Here is a 22024-nt window from a genome sequence, read left to right as displayed (position 1 = left end):
TTTGGGGAGAGAAAAAAACTCTACTTGTTGTCTCTGCCTGTAAATAGAGCCTTTTATCATGTGGCCCTGTGCGCCGCCGAGCCCCTCTCAGCCTGCTGGGTTGGGGCGGCGAAGCGGGCGGCTGTGTTTTCCACAGCCCGCTGAAGGAAGCGTCGCTAAATGGAGGCTTCAGATACATCACAGAGCGCCCTATTGTCATGTGGAGAGAGACAGAGACACACACACACACACACGCAAAATGCACACACACACACACACATACATACGTGCTTGCATATGTAAGCACGCACACACAAATAGATACAGTACCAGTCAAACGTTTGGACACACTTACTCATTCCAGGGTTTTTCTTTATTTGTACTACTACTGCTACATTGTAGAATAATAGTGAAGACATCAACACTATGAAATAACACATATGGAATCATGTAGTAATAAAAAAAAGTGTTAAACAAAATACACTGCTCAAAAAAATAAAGGGAACACTAAAATAACATCTGAATGAATTAAATATTCTTATTAAATACTTTTTTCTTTACATAGTTGAATGTGCTGACAGCAAAATCACACAAACATTATCAATGGAAATCAAATTTATCAACCCATGGAGGTCTGGATTTAGAGTCACACTCAAAATTAAAGTGGAAAACCACACTACAGGCTGATCCAACTTTGATGTAATGTCCTTAAAAGAAGTCAAAATGAGGCTCAGTAGTGTGTGTGGCCCCCACATGCCTGTATGACCTCCCTACAACGACTGGGCATGCTCCTGATGAGGTAGCGGATGGTCTCCTGAGGGATCTCCTCCCAGACCTGGACTAAAGGATCCGCCAATTCCTGGACACTCTGTGGTGCAACTTGGTGTTGGTGGATGGAGCGAGACATGATGTCCCAGATGTGCTCAATTGGATTCAGGTCTGGGGAACGGGCGGGCCAGTCCAAAGCATCAATGCCTTCCTCTTGCAGGAACTGCTGACACACTTCAGCCACATGAGGTGTAGCATTGTCTTGCATTAGGAGGAACCCAGGGCCAACCGCACCAGCATATGGTCTCACAAGGGGTCTGAGGATCTCATCTCGGTACCTAATGGCAGTCAGGCTACCTCTGGCGAGAACATGGAGGGCTGTGCGGCCCCCCGAAAGAAATGCCACCCCACACCATGACTGACCAGTCTGGTCATGCTGGAGGATGTTGCAGGCAGCAGAACGTTCTCCACGGCGTCTCCAGACTGTCACGTCTGTCACATGTGCTCAGTGTGAACCTGCTTTCATCTGTGAAGAGCACAGGGCGCCCGTGGCGAATTTGCCAATCTTGGTGTTCTCTGGCAAATGAAAATGTCCTGCACGGTGTTGGGTTGTAAGCACAACCCCCACCTGTGGACGTCGGGCCCTCATACCATCCTCATGGAGTCTGTTTCTGACCGTTTGAGCAGACACATGCACATTTGTGGCCTGCTGGAGGTAATTTTGCAGGGCTCTGGCAGTGCTCCTCCTGCTCCTCCTTGCACAAAGGCGGAGGTAGCGGTCCTGCTGCTGGGTTGTTGCCCTCCTACCGCCTCCTCCACATCTCCTGATGTACTGGCCTGTCTCCTGGTAGCTCCTCCATGCTCTGGACACTACGCTGACCGACACAGCAAACCTTCTTGCCACAGCTCGCATTGATGTGCCATCCTGGATGAGCTGCACTACCTGAGCCACTTGTGTTGGTTGTAGACTTCGTCTCATGCTACCACTAGAGTGAAAGCACTGCCAGCATTAAAACGTGACCCAAACATCAGCCAGGAAGCATAGGAACTGAGAAGTGGTCTGTGGTCCCCACCTGCAGAACCACTCCTTTATTGGGGGGTGTCTTGCTAATTGCCTATAATTTCCACCTGTTGTCTATTCCATTTGCACAACAGCATGTGAAATTTATTGTCAATCAGTGTTGCTTCCTAAGTGGACAGTTTGATTTCACAGAAGTGTGATTGACTTGGAGTTACATTGTGTTGTTTAAGTGTTCCCTTTATTTTTTTTGAGCAGTGTATATTTTAGATTCTTCAAAGTAGCCACCCTTTCCCTTGATGATAGCTTTACACACTCCTGGCATCCTCTCAACCAGCTTTAGCTGGAATTATTTTCCAACAGTCTTGAAGGAGTCCCCACATATCTTGAGCACTTGTTGGCTGCTTTTCTTTCACTCTGTGGTCCAACTCATCCCAAACCATCTCAATTAGGTTGAGGTCGGGTGATTGTGGAGGCCAGGTCATCTGATGTAGCACTCCATCACCCTCCTTCTTGGTCAAATAGCCCTTTCACATTCTGGAGGTGTTTTGGGTCATTGTCCTGTTGAAAAACAAATTATATTCCCACTAAGCGCAAACCAGATGGGACTGCGTATCCCTGCAGAATGCTGTGGTAGCCATGCTGGTTAGGTGTGCCTTGAATTCTAAATTCTTCATCAACAGTGTCACCAGCAAAGCACCCCCACACCGTAACACATCCTCCATGCTTAACGGTGGGAACCACACATGAAGAGTTCATCCATTCACCTACTCTGTGTCTCACAAAGACAAGTCGGTACTATAGTTTGGGCTGAGATCCCGCTAACGGGATCGATATGACAACAGCCAGTGAAAGTGCAGGGCAACAAATTCAAAACAACAGAAATCCCATAATTAAAATTCCTCAAACATACAAGTATTTTACACCATTTTAAAGATACACATCTTGTTAATCGCACCACAGTGTCTGATTTTCAAAAAGGCTTTACAGTGAAAGCAAACCAAACAATTATGTTATAGGTCAGAGCCAAGTCACAGAAAAACACAGCCATTTTTCCAGCCAAAGAGAGGAGTCACAAAAAGCAGAAATATAGATAAAATTAATCACTAAACTTTTATGATCTTCATCAGATGACTTCATGTTACACAATACATGTATGTTTTGTTCGATAAAGTTCATATTTATATAAAAACAATGGTTTACATTGGCGCATTATGTTCAGTAGTTCCAAAACATCCAGTGATTTTGCAGAGAGCCACATCAATTTACAGAAATACTCATAATAATAATTGATAAAAGATACAACTATTATGCATGGAATTATATATACACTTCTCCCTAATGCAACCGCTGTGTCAGATTTCAAAACAACTTTACGGAAAAAGCACACCATGCTATAATCTGAGTACGGCACTCAGAGACCAAAACAACCCAACCAGATATCTGCCATGTTGTGTAGTCAACAGAAGTCAGAAATAGCATTATAAATATTCACTTACCTTTGATCTTCATCAGAATGCACTCCCAGGAATCCCAGTTCCACAATAAATGTTTGTTTTGTTCGATAATGTCCATTTATGTCCAAATACCTCCTCTTTGTTAGCGCGTTCAGTTCACATATCCAAATTCATGCCGCACGATAACTAAGCGCAGACAAAGTCAAAGAGATCCGTTACAGTCAATAGAAACATGTCAAACGATGTATAGAATCAATCTTTAGGATGTTTTTAACATAAATCTTCAATAATGTTCCAACCAGTGAATTCCTTTGTCTGTAGAAATGCAATGGAACCGAGCTCGCTCTCACGTGAACAAGCATGGCCAGCTTGTGGCGCTCTGGCAGACCTCTGACTCATTCCCCTCTCATTTGCCCCCATTTCACAGTAGAAGCATCAAACAAGGTTCTAAAGACTGTTGACATCTAGTGGAAGCCTTAGGAAGTGCAAAATGACCAATATCCCACTGTATCTTTGATAGGCAATGAGTTGAAAACCTACAAACCTCAGATTTCCCACTTCCTGGTTGGATTTTTTTCTCAGGTTTTTGCCTGCCATATGAGTTCTGTTATACTCACAGATATTATTCAAACAGTTTTAGAAACTTCAGAGTGTTTTCTATCCAAATATACTAATATTATGCATATCTTAACTTCTGGGATTGCGTAGCAGGCAGTTTACTCTGGGCACCTTATTCATCCAAGCTACTCAATACTGCCCCCTAACCATAAGAAGTTAACAACACATTTGTGGAGTGGTTGAAAAATGAGTTTTAATGACTCAAACCTAAGTGTATGTGAACTTCCGACTTCAATTGTATCTTTCGGTCTTCCTTTCCTGTGGTGGTCAACATGAGAGCCACTTTCATCATGGCACTTGATGGTTTTTGCAACGGCACTTGACATTTTCCAGATTGACTGACCTTCATGTCTTAATGTAATGATGGACTATCGTTTCTCTTTGCTTATTTGAGCTGTTCTTGCCATAATATGGACTTTGTCTTTTACCAAATAGGTCCATCTTCTGTTTTCCACTCCTACCTTGTCACAACACAACTGATTGGCACAAACGCATTAAGAAGGAAAGAAATTCCTCAAATTAACTTTTAACAAGGCACACCTGTTAATTGAAATGCATTCCATGTGACTTCCTCGTGAAGCTGGTTAAGAGAATACCAAGAGTGTGCAAAGGTGTCATCAAGGCAAAGGGTGGCTACTTTGAAGAATCTCAAATATAAAATATATTTAGATTTGTTTAACACTTTTTTGGTTACCACGTGATTCTATATGTGTTATTTCATATGTTTGATGTCTTCACTAGTATTTTACAATGTAGAAATAGTAAAAAATAAAGGAAAACCCTTAAATAAGTAGGCGTTTCCAAACATTTGACTGGTACTGTACACGCTTGCATATGCACACACACACACACACAAACACTCGAACTTCGAGGACAATTCACTTCAGCTGACCCCTCCTTCATTATCTTCTATCCCAGTCGATACATTGACTTATTAGTCAGATTTGGCCAAGTTCAGAATACATAAATATCGGGTATCGCTGATTTCCCGGATCAGTTCTTTCCTCGGACAGTCGAGGGCGTTGTCCATAAGGCTCTGGTCAAAATGAGTGTATTTTATAGGAAATACGGTTCCAGTTGGGACACATTCATCTTTTGACCAGTGGGATGGCGTGACAAAGGGGAGAAGTTACATAACACAATTAGTCATGGCGCTGACAGTGGTCAAAAGGCTCGGCACCCCGTTTTTCAAGTCTCCTCTCGTTACCGTGAGGGGTGTGTGAAGGCCTTTGTGGAGCCGAACCCTCTTAGTTAGACATCAGAGAAAATCAGTCGCAGGCCGCGGATTAGCACACATACAGGGAATTTGGGTCGTGTTGGGGAGTGGGGTGGGGGTGGTCTGGCCCGTTTTAGGGGTGTCTGTGTGTCGGGGGAGAGAGGGAGAGCGAGAGAGAATACAAAATGTGTCAGTTTACGATCTGTTAATTTAAATTATGTAAAATATTCAGTGAACAAAAAGGGTAACAATCTTTTTTCGAAGAGATTTTAAAATGCTTCATCCCCCTGGATTTGTCTGCTTTAATAAAGTTCAATATTCTGTTTCAGCTTTTTAAGGTTTGGAGTTGAGTCAATGGAAATAACAGAGTAATTGACTTTGGATGACACCCAAGTAAGACCTATTTTTGTGACGTTGCGTGTAAACCAAGGGGAAGATAAAAAAACAAAAAACAACAGAACATGCTGATTCCCCTGATCAGTTCTTTCCTCGGACAGTCGAGGGCGTTGTCCATAAGGCTCTGGTCAAAATGAGTGTATTTTATAGGAAATACGGTTCCAACGGATTCAAGATACAAATGGATGTTTTGGGTACTTTGTTTTCTGTGGTGGAGGTGTGCCGTGTACCCTGTGGCCGGGAGTATGCCATTCGTTTAGTCGAAACGGAACACACACACACAGTTTCACTTACCTTCTCCTTCAATTCAAAGTCATGTGGTGTCTGCCTCTGCCAGACTTGCTGGCCTATTTTCTTTCGTTTTTTTCTCTCTCCTCCCTTCTTCCTCTCTCCAAGGGATGCGTTTGGTTGTTTTCTTGTTTTCTCCCTATCTCTTTATTTCTCTCTTTCTGTTTCTATCAGTCTCTCGCGCCGTTTCTATCGGTCTCCATCTCTCTCTTTCCCTCTTTCAATTCCCTTTCTCTCTTTCTCTCCCTCCCTCTCTGTTTCCTTCCAAATTTGAGGTTCTCCCTCCCTCCCTCTCAGTCCCACCATGCAGAGATCATTATTTTTCTTTATTCTGTTAAGGGAGAATAAGGCCTAAACAAGAAACACTGGACCTCTGTTGGTCGTGTTCTATTTCAATCCTATTTTGAGAATCATGTAGCTACAGGTTGGACCGTGCCAACATCCCGGACCCAAAAACCTGCCACTTGGCGGGGGCGGGGAAGGGGCATCGCCTTACCGCCTTACCAGGACATGGCGCCCGCTGAGGGCGGTGGCGTTTTTCTGCCTCGCGTGTACCATGTTGGACGCCGCACACAGGTCTGCTTTGGAGGTCTGTGTGGGGGAGGTGTGAACTCGCTCTCGCTCTGGCTTCATTTTCCCCTCCTGTCCCTCTCGGAAGTTGCTGGCTGGCTCTCGCTCGCGCTGTTGTTTGTTGTTCGGTTGTGGTTGGACCTAGGCTTATATGCCTGTTCCAGCTGCCTTGCTGACCTGTTCCTAGCTCTCTGACTGGCTAAGTGACACCATAGTGAAGTAAAATGTTTCTGTGTGGTGTTCTGTTATGTGGGAGTTTGTCTGTCTTTCTGTCCATCTTTCTCTCTCTCTCTCTCTCTCTCTCTCTCTCTCTCTCGCTCTCTCTTTCCTTTCTTTCTGCCTGCCTATACCTACCTACCAAACGAACAGTCTGTCTGTCTGTTTGTCTGCCTCTTGCTCGAAAGCGGCGCCTCTCTCGCTCTCTGTCTCTCTCTGTCCTCTGTCTCTGTGTGTGTGTGTGGGTCAGCTGATCCGAAGCAGGGGCGGAGAGAAACATTCCATCCTGGGCACCTCATCGGCAGGCTGCCCCCCGTCCATTCCTTTCCCCTGCCTCCTTGCTAGCCCCCCATACCATCCTCCTGCTCTGCAGTCGTGCTTCAGGCTGTGGTGTCCACAATCTGCCTCAGCTCCCATTTATCGGTTTTCTTTTTCCATCTTTCTCTCTCTTTCACTTTCCATATTTGTCTTGTTCCTCACTCTCCTTTTCGCGTAGATGCTGTCCGGTTTTCACCTCCTTTATCTAAGTATTTTTATTCTCTTAGAGGGGAACAGACGGCTCCTTCTTCATATTGCATGTATTATGTCTTTTTATCTTTTCTTTCTTTCTCTCCCTCACTGTCTCCTCTCTGAATTTCACCTTCTATTTCTCTTTTCTTTCTGTCTCTCCCGCTCTTTTTCTCTTACTCATGGTGAATCGGGCTCTCCTCTCAGCCGTTTTCTCCCTTTCAGTATCTCTCTCACCTTTAAAAAAAATTAAAAAATCTTTCTCTTTCTCTTCATCCTTTAATCTCTTCATCTGTCATATGTTTCCGTTTGCTGTCTCAGTCCCAATCGTGTTGCGTTGACCCGAGTCCCTCAGGAAGTTATCAGGAGTGAGGAACTTCTCTCCTTTGCCATCTTTTCAACTGCCAGTCACACTGCATCATTCAGATTCGGGGTTAATGCCCCTTTGAAAGTGTCTTGAAGAGGCTATATGCTTTCCTCACCGAATTTGTGTTTTTTTCCCGAAAAATAGACCGATGGATAGATGCTGGTGGACTTTCGTCTTTTTCTCGGTCTCGTCCCCCCCACCCGCCCCTTTCCTTTCTGACAGTATGGAGACTCACTTGGTGGATGGTTGGGTGGATAGGAGTGGACACTCGCCTGGGATTTCTTCTTCTATTGCTTTTTTTTTCTTCTCTCAGGCCCAGCCGCTTGTGAAGGGCCCTCCTTTTGCTCACAGCGCTATCTGCCACCGTCCAGATTGAAACGCATTGTGTAGGGGCTCAACTCGCGGTGGCGGGTTGAGAGTGTTTGTATGTGTGTGCAAACTGGATCGCAGAGGCCCCGGGGACCTCAGAGAGTGTGACGTCTGGCGGGACATGAAACGAGGCGCCTGGACTAGAGAGCGAGAGACTGGTGGGCTGCCAAGGGGGTCCTATCCATAACACCACAGACACCCCACTGGGGACCCCTTTATGGTCACACTGAGTACAGTTTCAAGAAGGATCTAAACAGGACTGTGCACAGACATTTTGGTGCTCAGAAATAACTCTCAGAGCTCAAATCACAACATACCAAATGTCTCTCTAGCCAAAATGTCCAAATGTATAGACCTATTTATTTTCTAAATCAACAGCCAACATCACACATTGTGAGCAAGCTTAATGCCAGACCACCAGAGGTGATTGGCATTGGGAAAAGAGGGTCTTATCAGCTGATCGGAGCGAATGATGACGTAAATGTGCTAGCTAGTTCGCTATGCTGTTGAAACCAACTTTTTTTTACTTGATGTGAGTTTGTTCTGCTGCTGACATCTAAGACGCAGTCAAGTTGCCCCATTCTATGTCCCTAACAGTGAGAGACACAGATATGACAGATACAACTCTAAAGTAGCCTCCTACCAGCATTCAAGCCTCGCAGCTAGTGGCCCCTACATGCAAGTCAGACAAGTGAGCTTCTTCAGGCTGGGCAGGGGGGGGACATTTCTGAGATTCAAGAGCTTATGAAATGTGCTCGTTTGCTGAGCACTCTGTTACATTTTACATGAAAAACAAAAATGAAAAGAGAATCTAAATTGAAACAAAAAGTAATTCATAGCAGGGCAAAAGGGCAGGTGCTCGGGGACAGGTTGAGCCCCATCTGTGGACGTGCCTGCATCTAGATAACAGCCAGTTCCCTACAAAACTGTATGAGATAGAAAGCGAGAGGGATAGATTAGAGATGCAACTGTACAGTTGCAATATACAGTACACTGCGGTATGCAATTCTACTTGGACTGAGAAGAATATCTTCCAGAAGCTTAACTTTCATCCAATCCGCTAGCAGACTGATACAACTCTTGACTGTTAGCATGCCGCTAACATTTGAGACTGCCAGCTCTGAAGCCAAAGCACTGCCTAACTAGTATGTAACCTAGCCAATAGCTGTACTCCCCGCTGCTTGACATGGGCATCTGTGAACCCAGCCAGCCCTGCCAACCTCACAGCACACGACAGATTTTTAATGTTATCGCACCCGTCAGATTAGGCTATATTTGTCGCCTGCGCTCTGCTGGCAGTGCTCTCCATCCTCTCGTTGCTGTCAAGAGGCACCAACGGACATTTTTTGACAGCAGAGCAGAGGTGTGGGCAGTGAGTGAGCTGCCTATTTCTGTCCTCTTGACTACGATTCCTACCCTGAATGCAAACATTGCTGGTCCTAATATTTCTCTTATTTCTTAATTCCATTCGTTTACTTTTACATTTGTGTGTATTGTTAGATATCACTGCACCGTTGGAGCTAGGAACACAAGCATTTCGCTACACCCGCAATAACGTCTGCTGAATATGTGTATGGGCCCTTTTTGATTTGATTTGAACCGTGCCCCGCCGGCTCAAATATTTTGTTTTCACGTTGTCTTTTACAGCACGCTTCTAGCAACTATGGCGGATGTGCAACCAGGCCAGCCCAGTATGGCTCAGCTCGGCTTGGCTCAGTTTGGCCCTATATAGTGGGATTCAGGTATACGGGTTCCAGCTGGATGTGTTATTCCCATGTGGGACATTGCCCCCTGGTGGCTGGCATCCAGGTGTCCAATCTGTGTTTTCCCTTTTGTTTCCGCCGTGGAAAAGCCCCACCGGGGCCAGCCACAGCCATTCCATGGGCTCGCCCTAATCCCTCGTCGGAAGTCCAGTAGACGAGTGGCTGACGTTGATTAAAAACAAGCCTCTCTGGTTTTTTAGTTTAGGGACCAGGGATGTGATGCTTTGTATGAAATGGGGGGGTGGCACACAATGGCACTTTTTTATCAGAGATCGTGTGCATAAATATATCTGTCAATGTATTATTATACGCTCCTACTAAAGTGTGCCTCGGTGTATGAGCAGATTTTCTTTTTTTTCATAATCAATCTTCATCCTTGAACTATGAAACCCACGTTGTCCGTGTGACAAATAGCCGGTGAACCTTTTTGAATCTGCAATATACTTCTATATGCATTTCACGTTTCACAACTGATGGCTTACTTTGATGTCGTTTATCAAGCGATCACCTGTAACTTTATCACAGCCTCTTTAACGCTCCCTCAATGCTCCCTCAATGTGTCTTCACCTGAATGCATTAGGGCTATCCCCACATTGATTTCTTGTTTTCCTTGTCGGCAGTGGCAAGTGGCCATCCGGTGGAAAATATTTCACAACACTGCTCATCACTTGAAAGATGGATGGAAAGGGATGTAGAGAGGGGAAGAGGGAGTCGGGAAGGGAGAAAGTAGGAGGGAGAGATGGGAAGTAGAGGATGAAAATAGCACTCTCGGGAATGGAGAAAGGGAGAGCGTGAGTGAAGAATGGAGACAGAGAAACAATTACTAAGAGACAGTGAAAAGTCAACAACATCATGCATTACTCTCAGATTGACCCTGACTCAAATATTCACAACATCATGCATTACTCTCAGATTGACCCTGACTCAAATATTCACAACATCATGCATTACTCTCAGATTGACCCTGACTCAAATATTCACAACATCATGCATTACTCTCAGATTGACCCTGACTCAAATATTCACTACACTGACATCTACCCTCCCTCTCCCCTCCTTCCACCAGGTGCTGATCCGTGTCATCGATACCAACAACCACCGGCCCCAGTTTTCCCAGCCACGCTATGAGGTGGTTGTGGCCGAGGACACGCTGCCAGAGACCGAGGTGCTCCGGATCGGTGCCACGGACGAAGACGATAAGAACAAGTTGACCTTTACCCTCTTGAGCAGCACCGACCCCTTCAGTCTCAAGAAGTTCCGTCTGGACCCGGGAACCGGTGCCCTCTACACGGCCGAGCGGCTTGACCACGAGACCATGCGGCGCCACACTCTCACCGTTATGGTACGGATTTCACGGATTTTCTCGAATCTACCTATTTAATAATGTGTGTTATTATTCTGGTATCAGTGCTGAGTGTGCTGGAAAAACGTGCTAGAGCGTTGGTCAAAGTGGTGTGGTGCTCAGACAATTAACACATGCTCTCTACACCCTGAACGAACCCACTCAGCCCAGCCAATCGGAACATGTCGTTTTTATCATCATCATTATTACCATAGAAACGGAACAGATAAAAGGAATGTCGGTGTTCTATTAGCATATTATGAAAGGTTTGATTCTGAGCCACTTTCTCCATTGAGAGAGTAACATAGGTTTTAGACCACTCTCTCCTATTCAGCCACTGTGTGTGTCTCTCTCAATCAGCCACTCTCCAATTCCAACAGATGGGCAGTCAGCCTGTATTGATTAATTGTTTGTTTGTTTGCTGGTATTTGCCATTTGGAACTAACCATGCAGCACCCATCCAAAGTGACCCCCATTCATTGTTTACTTGTTTGGATCACTGGGAATTAAGAAAAATTAAGAAAAAGAGTTACTTTGACGTGTTTTTTTTAAACGATTTGATGAGTTGCCATTTTAATGAAGTTACTGTTGATGGAAAGAAGTTTGCTTCAGATTGTATTACAACTCACCCATTCTCTCTTTTTCTGTCATCCCTATATGTCTCCTCCACTGTCCTATTCCTTTCTCTGCATCTCTCTCTCTCTTTTTCTTTCTTTCTCGCTCCCCCCCAGGTACGTGACCAGGACATCCCTGTCAAGAGGAACCTAGTGCGCGTCATCGTGGACGTGGCGGACACCAACGACAACGCGCCGTGGTTCGCGGGCTCGCCCTACTCCGGGCGCGTCTTCGAGTCGGCCACCTTGGGCTCGGCAGTCCTCCAGGTCACAGCCCTGGACAAAGACAAGGGACAGAATGCAGAGGTCATCTACAGCATCGAGTCAGGTTGGCTAACAGCACCACAGGCGCCCTCGACTACATTCTTAGGAGTAGCATGAGGTTGCCCCTAGATACAGATCTTGGGTCAGTTTTGCATTTTCCACACTAATGGTTAAGTTTAGGATTTGAGGAGGGGAAGCTGATCCTAGATCGGTACCTAGGGGAAACTTCACCCCGGAGCCACATTCTTAACATGTCAGCCATACTGGCATTCTCTAGCCTCTGGCCAGTCATGATAGAGGTATGCATAGCAGCCCAGTTAGCGATACCAACGCATGGGCCTGGGGAAAATGTATGCAGGGCATCCAGAGGTCCCCTGCCCACTGACCCTCGGTCTTGAATGGAATACTTCACGCAAAGTAGGAGGACTTTGTCAGAGGATCTCCAAGCATATGGGAGTTGGGCCGATGCCCCCTCTGAATTTCACACCATTGTTTTCCCTGTAAAATAAGCTGTGTTTTGGGAGAGGGTCGGGCATGTAGTCATTGGCTGGGTTCTTTGTTTAGGATGTACATTTTTCAGATAGTTGAGATGACTCAAGCTCATTGAAATGTATCTTGCCGGAGAATGAGTCAGGTTTTCAAAGCAGAGGTGGACTGGTGTAGGCAATCTTCACGAATGCCTTTCGAGAGCTATGGCCATTTGGGGGGTGAGGGAATGAAGGGAGTCATGTCAATTTAACTAAATCCAGACATCAGAAGTAGATTTGTTTTTGCATTTTAGCTAACCCTAACCCCTTTCCTAACCTTAACCTAATTATCCTAACCTGCTACTTTAATTTTCCTAACCTGCTGTGTAAGTTCTCCTAGGCTGTATCCCTTTTAGACCAAAGCAGGGAGTATGCTAATCAGAGCGGTTCATCTTGAATTTGCTGTATTGTTTTAAGGAGGTCATACCAAGGATCATTTTGCTGTTAAGAATTTTAAAAGTAAAAAAGTATATATATATATATTTTTTTTAACTTTTCAAATATATATATATTCTTACTGCTATTAGTCCAAACAAAAACAATGAATAACAGATTCACTACAACAGATACATCCCCCCCAAAAAAAAAAAAAAGTTTTTTTAAGTGTCTGTTCTATATCTGAAAGATATAGGACATGTATCTAACCCATTCTTTTTGACTCTAACCAGTCTCCATATATACTTCCATTAAAAAACGTATACCGGGAAACCTTCAGACGAGTCTTGTGAGGCCTGTGGGCATCCTAGAGAAAAACATGTTCGTGATAGTCTCACCTTCCCACAGAGGGAAGTTGTCAGATCAGCTGTACTGACCTCAGACGTGTCCCAAGACGCTTGTGGGGGTCGTGGAGCAAAACAGAGAACACAATTGTTCGTGAGAGTCTCATCCTTCCATAGAGGGGTCATAATAGTTTGTAGGCCAAACTGTTTGGACGCTACCGACAATTTTGTGAGAAGACCAATTTTCAGGATGTCTTATGGTCTGACGCTCTAGCTCTGTCAAACTTTCACAGCAGATGTGGAATAGTGCCATCGGCAGATGCAGTGGATTGAGATACATCCTCTGCAAAAAAAATACACATCTCTAGCTTAAATTGACAGATTTTTATGGGGATTTTTTATTATGCTAATTAGATTTCCTCGAGGGCGCTGGCATTGACTCTAGCCAATTCAATTTACGGTAATCAAGAAGCCTAAAATTGCAACCTGGCTTTAATGTTTAAGAAATGCACACATTTCCGGCTGGAATGAAAATCAATGCCATAGTAACCACGTTAATAAATCTTCTTGTGTTCTTTTTTTTGGAACAGGAAATGTTGCAAACTCATTTGCCATTGATCCGGTGCTGGGCACTGTTAGCGTGGCTAAAGAGCTGGACCGAAGCAGCAATAACCAGTTTGAACTAGCTGTGAAGGCAACCGACAAAGGAACCCCTTCGCTGACTGCAACCGCCACCGTCCACATCGCTGTCACCGTGTCGGACAATGCCACTCCCAGATTTACTGCCAAGGAGTTCTCTGCAGAGGTCAGCGAATTGGCCCTCCCCGGAAGTTTTGTAACCATGATCACAGCAACCAGCCAGTCCTCTGTGTTCTACCAAATCAAAGGTGGCAACACTGATGGCGCATTTGATGTAAACCCAAACTCCGGTGTGGTTGTAACTTCGAGGGCTTTGGACTATGAAATTACCCCTGAGTACAGACTGACCATCCAGGGAACCAACATGGCTGGTCTTGCTAGCAACACCACTCTGCTGATTCACCTGAAGGACGAGAACGATAATGCCCCCATCTTCCTCCAGCCAGAGTTCACAGGCATGATTAGCGAATTGGCTCCCATCAACAGTGTGGTCTTGACCAGAGAAAACACCCCGCTGGTCATCCGCGCCTCGGATGCTGACCGCGATGCCAACGCCATGCTGGTCTATCAGATCGTCGAGCCATTCGCTCACAACTACTTTGCCATCGATTCCAGTACGGGAGCCATTAGAATGACAACCATTATGGATTACGAACAAAGGAGTGTATTCCGCTTCACCATTCAGGTCCATGACCTCGGAATTCCGCGTCTGTTCGCCGAGACAGCCGCCAACGTGACCGTCGAAGTCATCGATGTCAACGACTGCTCGCCGCAGTTCAGCCAGGAGCTCTACGAGACATCAGTTATCGTGCCGACTTACAAAGGTGTCGAGGTAATCAAAGTCAACGCATCAGACGCCGACTCCGGACCAAACTCTAAACTCTTCTTCTCCATCTCAGAGGGGAACATCGGGGAGAAATTCAAGATGGATTCCAACACAGGCATCATCACTATCCAGAACGTCACCCAGCTAAGAAGCAGGTACGAGCTCAGGGTGAGGGTCTCGGACGGCAGGTTCGCCAACACAGCATCGATAAAGATAAACATCCGTGAGAACAAGGAGAGCAGCCTGAAGTTCACTAGGGACTCCTACAAGGCTTACGTCAAAGAGAACTCCTCTGAGAAGAAAACATTAGCGGTCATTGCCGCTGTGGGGAACCACATCAACGAACCCCTCTTCTACACCGTCCTGAACCCAGACAAGAGGTTCCAAATCAGCCGCACTTCCGGAGTGCTCTCCACCACAGGGATACCTTTCGATCGTGAGGCGCAGGACGCGTTCGACCTCGTCGTGGAGGTGACCAGGGAGGATGCTTCCGCCGAAGTGGCCCACGTTCTGGTGACGGTGTTCGTAGAAGATGTGAACGATAACCAGCCCATGTTTGTCAACCTGCCCTATCAAGCCTTGGTCCAGGTGGACGCAGAGGAGGGTCAGGCCATCCGTCAGGTGACAGCAGTGGACGGGGATGTGGGTCAAAATGCTGAAATCTATTACCACCTGAAAGAACACCACAAGCACTTCCAGATAAGCCCCTCTGGAGAAATCTCCCTCAAACAACAGTTAGACAAAGACTCCCTCAACAGTGAGTTTGTCATCAACGTTGTGGCCAAAGATGCAGGAGAACCAGCCCTCTCGGCAGAAGTGGAAGTGCCCATAACTATAGTAAATAAAGCCATGCCAGTGTTTGAGAAGGCATTCTACAGCATCGAAATCCCTGAAAATATCCAGTTACACACACCTGTAGTTAACGTCCAGGCTACTGACTCCGAAGGCCCCAAGATAGTATACACCATCTCTGAGGGAGATGCCTTCAGTCAGTTTTCCATCAATTTCAACACAGGTGTCGTACATGTAATTCAACCTCTAGATTTCGAGGCCCACCCCGCTTATAAATTGAGTGTCCGAGCCACAGACTCACTGACTGGGGCCCACGCTGATGTCTTTGTCGATATCATTCTGGAAGACGTCAACGATAATCCCCCTGTCTTCCAACTAAAGTCCTACAACGCAAATGTTTCTGAAGCTTCCTTCATCGGCACTGCAGTTTTGCAAGTTGCTGCCACAGACTCCGACACTGGCAACAACAAAATGCTCTTCTACCAGCTAGTTGAGGACAAGGAAAAGAGCTCAGACTACTTCAGCATTGACCGTGACTTGGGAATCATCTGGACTGCTCGCATGCTCGACCAGGAGGAAAAGCAGCAACACAAGCTGACTGTCCGCGCAGTGGACGGAGGAGTGCCTGCCCTCTCCAGTGATGTCACTGTGACCATAGATGTCACTGACCTGAATGACAATGCCCCGGTGTTCACTGAGCGCTCTTACAAAGCCACAGTCAGCGAATTGGCCCCCCGCGATTACTTCGTCACCCATGTCCAGGCGTCCGACGCCGACAGCTCAGACGCCGGCAGGCTTGAGTTTTCCATCCTGTCTGGCAATAAGGACCAGAACTTTGCCATGGATAAAAACACTGGGGCCATCGTCATCTCCAACCACCGCAAACTACAGATGGAGCCACTGTACAACCTCAACGTGTCTGTGTCAGATGGTGTATTCAGGACCTCGGCCATGGTCAAAGTCATAGTCAATGGTGCCAACTTCCACAACCCCACTTTCCCCCAGCTCGATTACGTAGTTGAACTCACTGAGAACTCGCCGGTCGGAACGTTAGTTGCTGAGGCCAAAGCCACAGATAAAGACGCTGGCACATACGGGAGCCTAACTTACCACATCGTCAACGATTTTGCCAAAGACAAGTTTTCTGTCAATGAAAATGGAGAGATTTTCACCCTGGAGATCCTAGACCGCGAGAACGCCATTGAGAAGGTCATCCCCATATCGCTCATGGCAAAGGACGGTGGCGGCAAAGTAGGCTTCTGCATTATTAATGTGATTTTGACAGATATCAATGACAATGCCCCACAATTCAGGGCAGTGGAGTACAAAGCCAATGTAGCATCGGACGTCCCCAGGGGAACCACCGTGGTGAAAATCGCTGCGTCAGACATGGATGAGGGAAGCAACGCCGACATCGCTTACACTATCGAAGCCGACGTGGAAAACGTGGAGGAGAACTTCGAAATCCACCCCTTCAGTGGAGTCATTGTCACCAAAGAGAGCCTCATCGGACTCGAAAACAACCTCTACGCTTTCTACGTTAGGGCAAAGGATGCTGGGAGTCCTTCCAAGCAATCCGTCGTCCGCGTTTATATCAGGATAGTGGCCCCTGAGGTACCGGTCCCCAAGTTTGCAGAGCCACACTACCGGTTCACCATCGCCGAAGACATGCCCATCGGCACGGATATTGACGTCATCCAGGCGGAGAGTGAACAGCCGGTGTTCTACAGCCTAGTGAAAGGCAACACCCCGGAGAGTAACCAGAATGAGGTCTTCGTGGTGGATCGGGACACTGGGGCCCTGAAGCTGGAGAAGAGTATGGACCACGAGACCACGAAGTGGTACCAGCTCACGCTGCAAGCCCAGAGCCAACAGGAGGGCTACGAAACGGTGGCGTTTGTCAACATCAACATCCAGGTCAAGGACCTCAATGACAACAAGCCTGTGTTTGAGTCGGACCCGTATGAGGCGGTGGTGGTGGAGAACCTTCCAGCTGGCACGCCGGTGATCCAGGTCAAAGCCACCGACCAGGACTCGGGCACCAACGGTCAAGTCATCTACAGCCTGGACCCCAAACAAACTTTGGCTGACATCTCTGAGCTGTTCGCCGTCAACAGTGAGACAGGCTGGGTGACGACATTGAAAGAGCTCGACCGCGAGAAGACCAGCAAGTACTCCATTGCCGTGCTGGCCACAGACCGCGGAGACAAGGTGCAGCTGGTGACCAGCTCCACTGTGAAGGTTACCGTGGCCGACGTCAACGATAACCCACCACGCTTCACTGCCGAGATCTACAAGGGCACGGTGAGCGAAGACGACCGTCCGCCCAGTGGAGTCATTGCCATCCTGAGCACGACGGACGCCGACACGGAGGAGATCAACAAACAAGTCAGCTACTTTATCACAGGTGGGTTTTTATCTCTAACAATACCAGTATTTTCTCTGCTCACAGCTCATGGCTTGATAGCCTTCCCTGTTTGTGTTAATAAACAGCTTTAATAAACACTGCTCAAAAGAGGATTAGACATTTACACCCGCTTAAATATGAAGATCACATCTCCTCTCTGAACATATAATGCACATTCTTTATCTGTAAACACTTTGAATCGACTAATTTGCGAAAGATCAAGGCAAATATGTAGGTCATCAGTAAGAAAGAAAGAAAAAGATCATGTTTAATTATTTTGATGACACTTTGAAATTGATGGTAGGAAATGCACTTCCTCTGGTGCTCATTAGCGGATGGAATGACTGTGCCACATTTAATAACCAGAGATTTTAGAAATGAGCTTTCATATTAGCTTGGATACACATTTCCTACTACACAAAAAAACAGCCTCCTTATTATGGTTTCCTGTGTATCAAACATTCTTCATGAACGTTGGTTTGCAAGTTGAAGTGGTTATGATAAATGAATAATAGGACCATTACCTGAGTAGATTTGCTCAGGCATTATAAAAGATCCCGCGGGTTGAGCACGACTCTGACCAGCGGACAGCTTTTGAAATAGGAAGCGACAACTGGTAGACATGGATGCAGTTCCTCTTTGCGCTTCGCGACCACTCGCAGGACAAGATCTTCTCTGATTCCAAGAACAACCCACCATTGATGTATGATTCAGTACAGAACACAAACTCGCAAACCCTTGAGACACACACACACACACACACACACACACACACACACACACAAAACCACTAGTCCTCTCGAAACCAGAGGCAGGGGCCATATTGTGACGCGTTGCTCATTAGTTTGAATGCCATTCTCCCCATTTGACTCTCCCTATTGACTCGCTCCCTACTGGCCCTCCCCATTGACTCTCACCATTTAACTCTCCCCAATGACTCTCTACCCATACAGGAGGCGACCCTCTAGGACAGTTTGCGATCGAGCACCTCCAGAATGAGTGGAAAGTGTCTGTCAGGAAGCCACTGGACCGCGAGGAGCGCGACAGCTACCTCCTAAATATCACCGCCACCGACGGCACCTTTGCTGCCAAGGCCGTGGTCGAGGTCAAAGTCCTGGACGCCAACGACAACAGCCCGGTTTGCGAGAAGGTAAAGAGAGAAGGCAGGCCACTAAAAAATGTCATGTTATCTGCTTGTGGGGGTACACGCTATGCGTGACAAGTATCTGGGGGAAGGGGAAGGAGGGAGCGAGGGAGGAAAATAAGAGGTTTGGAAAGGCTTCTCATTGAAGAAAGGCAAGCGAAAATTAAGGGGTAATTTTCTAGCATTGAGGGCTATTTTTACCAGCTAATGCATTTCCATTGCTGATTGTATTATGGTTTAAGTGCATACTGCTGTCGATTGTAATGACTTTTCATTCTACCCCTCTATCCATTTCCTCCCTTGTTAATATACCTATTGAATGATTCTTATTATTGCATATTCTACCTTACCTTTACTTTTCTCTGTCCCCCCCCACCATCAATCTTTTTTCCTACCTTCTGATGTCTTTTCCCCTCTTCCCTCCCACACACTCTCTCATCCTCCCTTTCTCGCTTTCTCCCTTCTCTCCGCTCCCCCAGTCCCTCTACACAGAGAGGGTCCCCGAGGACGTCCCAGCCGGCAGGCTCATCCTGCAGGTCTCGGCCACGGACGCAGACATCCGCTCCAACGCCCACATCTCCTACGAGCTCCAGGGACCGGGAGCCGAGCTCTTCACCATCGACCCCGACACAGGTGTGTGTGTGTGTCTGTCTGTTTTCCTGTCTGTCTGTGTTTACACCTCAACACACTTGATGTTTTGACTAGTCTGCCCATGCTACCATACAGCTAATCCAAACTCAAAATAACCACAGGTTTCATGTCTGCCGCAATGTAGAGTCGTTTCGAGTCATTTCAAATGGCTGCACTGCGCTCGCATTCATCCAGTTTACATTCACGGCACGTCCAAGGTTATTCTGACTATTATGACTATCAAATGTCCATGGGTGCGTGATGGCAGCATGACGTGTAACACACACACACACACACACAAACACACACACACACACACCAGTTTTACAATGCCATGATTTGACGTTTGAGCCTTGCATCCCAACACTCACAGACCCTGTCTTTTGTCTCCCTCTGTACCGTCACAAACAGACACAGTAATAACCTCCCAGTGTGGACACCAGTCATGCACACTGCACACTTTCTGATTGAATCATAATCCATCCACCCCTGTGTGTGTTGTGTGTGTGTGTGTGTGTGTGTGTGTGTGTGTGTGTGTGTGTGTGTGTGTGTGTGTGTGTGTGTGTGTGTGTGTGTGTGTGTGTGTGTGTCTAGAGGCAAGTTGGATTTTGTTTACGTCGCATCCTTTTTGATGATTATTTTTAATGTATTTTGCCCCCCGAAAACATTTCCCCGGAGGATTAGCGAGCGATCGCGCTAAGAACCCGAGTTTCATCGCACATACAAGCGACGTTGTTCTCACCTGAAGGTTTCGAGTCTCCTCTGCAGAAATACCAGTTAGCTCCCGTTAACCCCCACACAAAATAAATAAATGGCACATTGGTTTATTTCTGAAGGGAGAGAGAGAGAGGGTTGTGAAGAAACAAGGCAGCAGCAGTGTAGAGTAGGCTAGAGACCGAGAGAGCAGCCCCATACTTTTACAGCACCACAACAGCCCCTTTTATTGTGGTTCAAGTTCAGACGTACTTTGTTACCTCTATGAGCCAGCGGCGAGTGAGGCGGGAGAAAAGAAGAGCAAAGAATCCGGCCATTTCAATTTGGTTTGGGCCAAATTTGAAGGAGAAGGATTTAGTTAAGGGTATCGAGAGGGGGTTCTTTTTTCCGTGGCGAGAAGGAGGATCACAAGCATTTCGCCACACCCGCAATAACATCTGCTAAATATGTGTACGTGACCAATAAAATTGGATTTGATTATTGCATGCGAGGAACACTAAGAGGCTTGGTTAGTAACGGCAGTTTGTGTGCTTGTGCGGGCGCCATGTGTGTCCAGCGAGACCCCGGTAATGTTGGCATGCACCATATCCCAGGACACTTCCTAGCTGCTCTTAGCTGCCAACTACTCCTGTCCTCCTGCGTCCCCCCTCCTCCTCCTCCCTGTCAATTATTTATTTATTTCTCTCCATCCTCTTCTGAAAACCATTAGTTGTTTGGATGTGGGTTGGATGCCTGGAACAGGGGAAGGGGTTTGTGGCATACAAGAGGACATGAGGTGTCAGAACACGCACAAATGCAGGCACAGGTTGTCTGACTCCGTGATCTGTGAGAAGTGTTACTTCTGAAAGCACCGAAGCGGCTAATGCCAACTTAAAAATAGAGGTGTGTGTGTGTGTGTGTGTGTGTGTGTGTGTGTGTGTGGAGGTGAGCATGACAAGGTTGTTAGGTTTTCGGGAACTAAATGTTGAAGTGAAGTTTCCCCCCCTAGTTACAGATCAGCTTCCCTCAACCTGAAACCTTTTGTTTTGGCGACTGTGAACACGATGGACAGAGTGAATTATCTTAACGGGACCACAGGAATGTAGTTCCGTTATCATTTTTACCCGGTAGCGACTTGTTTTCAGTTATTCTTTTTACTCAGACCAGCCGGTGGGCCGCGTTGAATTGGTCGAGGGGCACTCTACACGGAACTAAACGGCGCAGAGACCATTTAGCTTGACTTGCAACCCGCAAGCGCCGTAGCGTGTAGAAGTGTGTGTGGATTGCAAGAACTTTTAACGCGCCTGTGTGTGTTTGGCTGCGTGTTTGTGTGTGTGTGTGTGTGTGCCGTCGCTTTTAATGAGTGTGCGTGATTGACATGTTTGTGTGTGTTTGACTGCGGGTTTGTGTTGTGTGTCAGCGCTTTTAACAAGTGTGTGTGTGTGTGTGTGTGTGTGTGCCTGCCCCGTTGATTGACACGTGCCTTTCTCCGTCTTCCATTTCCCAGGTGAACTGAAGACCCAGCAGCCCCTGGACCGCGAGGAGGAGGAGGAGTACCGCCTGACGGTGCGGGCACTAGACGGCGGCGGGCGCTACTGCGAGGCGGCCGTGCACCTGACCGTGGAGGACGTGAACGACAACGCGCCACAGTTCACCTCGGGCCCTTACGCCATCACCGTCTTCGAGAACACGGAGGTCGGCACCTTCGTGGCGCGGCTGCTCGCCACCGACCTCGACACCGGTACGTTTGTTTGTTTATTTACAAACGAGTTGATCCGTTTTGTTTCTTGTTCTTATCTGACCAGTCTTTGACCAGGCAATGCTGAGCTCTCTGGTCTCGTGCTGTACCCCCGGCGCTCTCGACGTTGTGCACAATGAGCAGTATGTTGCCTCTT

At 46.9% G+C, this 22024-nt stretch overlaps 1 protein-coding gene across 9 annotated transcripts in view; it reads left to right on the top strand.

The window, feature by feature from the left end:
* Positions 1-22024, top strand: part of LOC112262406 (protocadherin Fat 1-like) — a 109093-nt gene that overhangs the window by 54354 nt on the left and 32715 nt on the right. For all 9 annotated transcript variants that reach the window (XR_006084524.1, XM_042329747.1, XM_042329752.1 and 6 more), the window contains 6 exons: positions 10599-10874; positions 11606-11816; positions 13589-17662; positions 18616-18812; positions 19286-19439; positions 21637-21870. Coding sequence is in view for 8 of the 9 variants with exons in the window: in XM_042329747.1 (XP_042185681.1) it covers positions 10599-10874; positions 11606-11816; positions 13589-17662; positions 18616-18812; positions 19286-19439; positions 21637-21870 (5146 nt within the window). In the remaining variant the exon portion in view is untranslated. The remainder of the gene's footprint in view (positions 1-10598; positions 10875-11605; positions 11817-13588; positions 17663-18615; positions 18813-19285; positions 19440-21636; positions 21871-22024) is intronic.

The sequence above is a fragment of the Oncorhynchus tshawytscha genome, linkage group LG11, assembly GCF_018296145.1.
Source record: "Oncorhynchus tshawytscha isolate Ot180627B linkage group LG11, Otsh_v2.0, whole genome shotgun sequence".
In the NCBI taxonomy this organism is placed as follows: domain Eukaryota; kingdom Metazoa; phylum Chordata; class Actinopteri; order Salmoniformes; family Salmonidae; genus Oncorhynchus; species Oncorhynchus tshawytscha.
The sequence above is the reverse complement of the archived record's forward strand: the minus strand, read 5'-3'. Positions and strand labels throughout refer to the sequence as shown.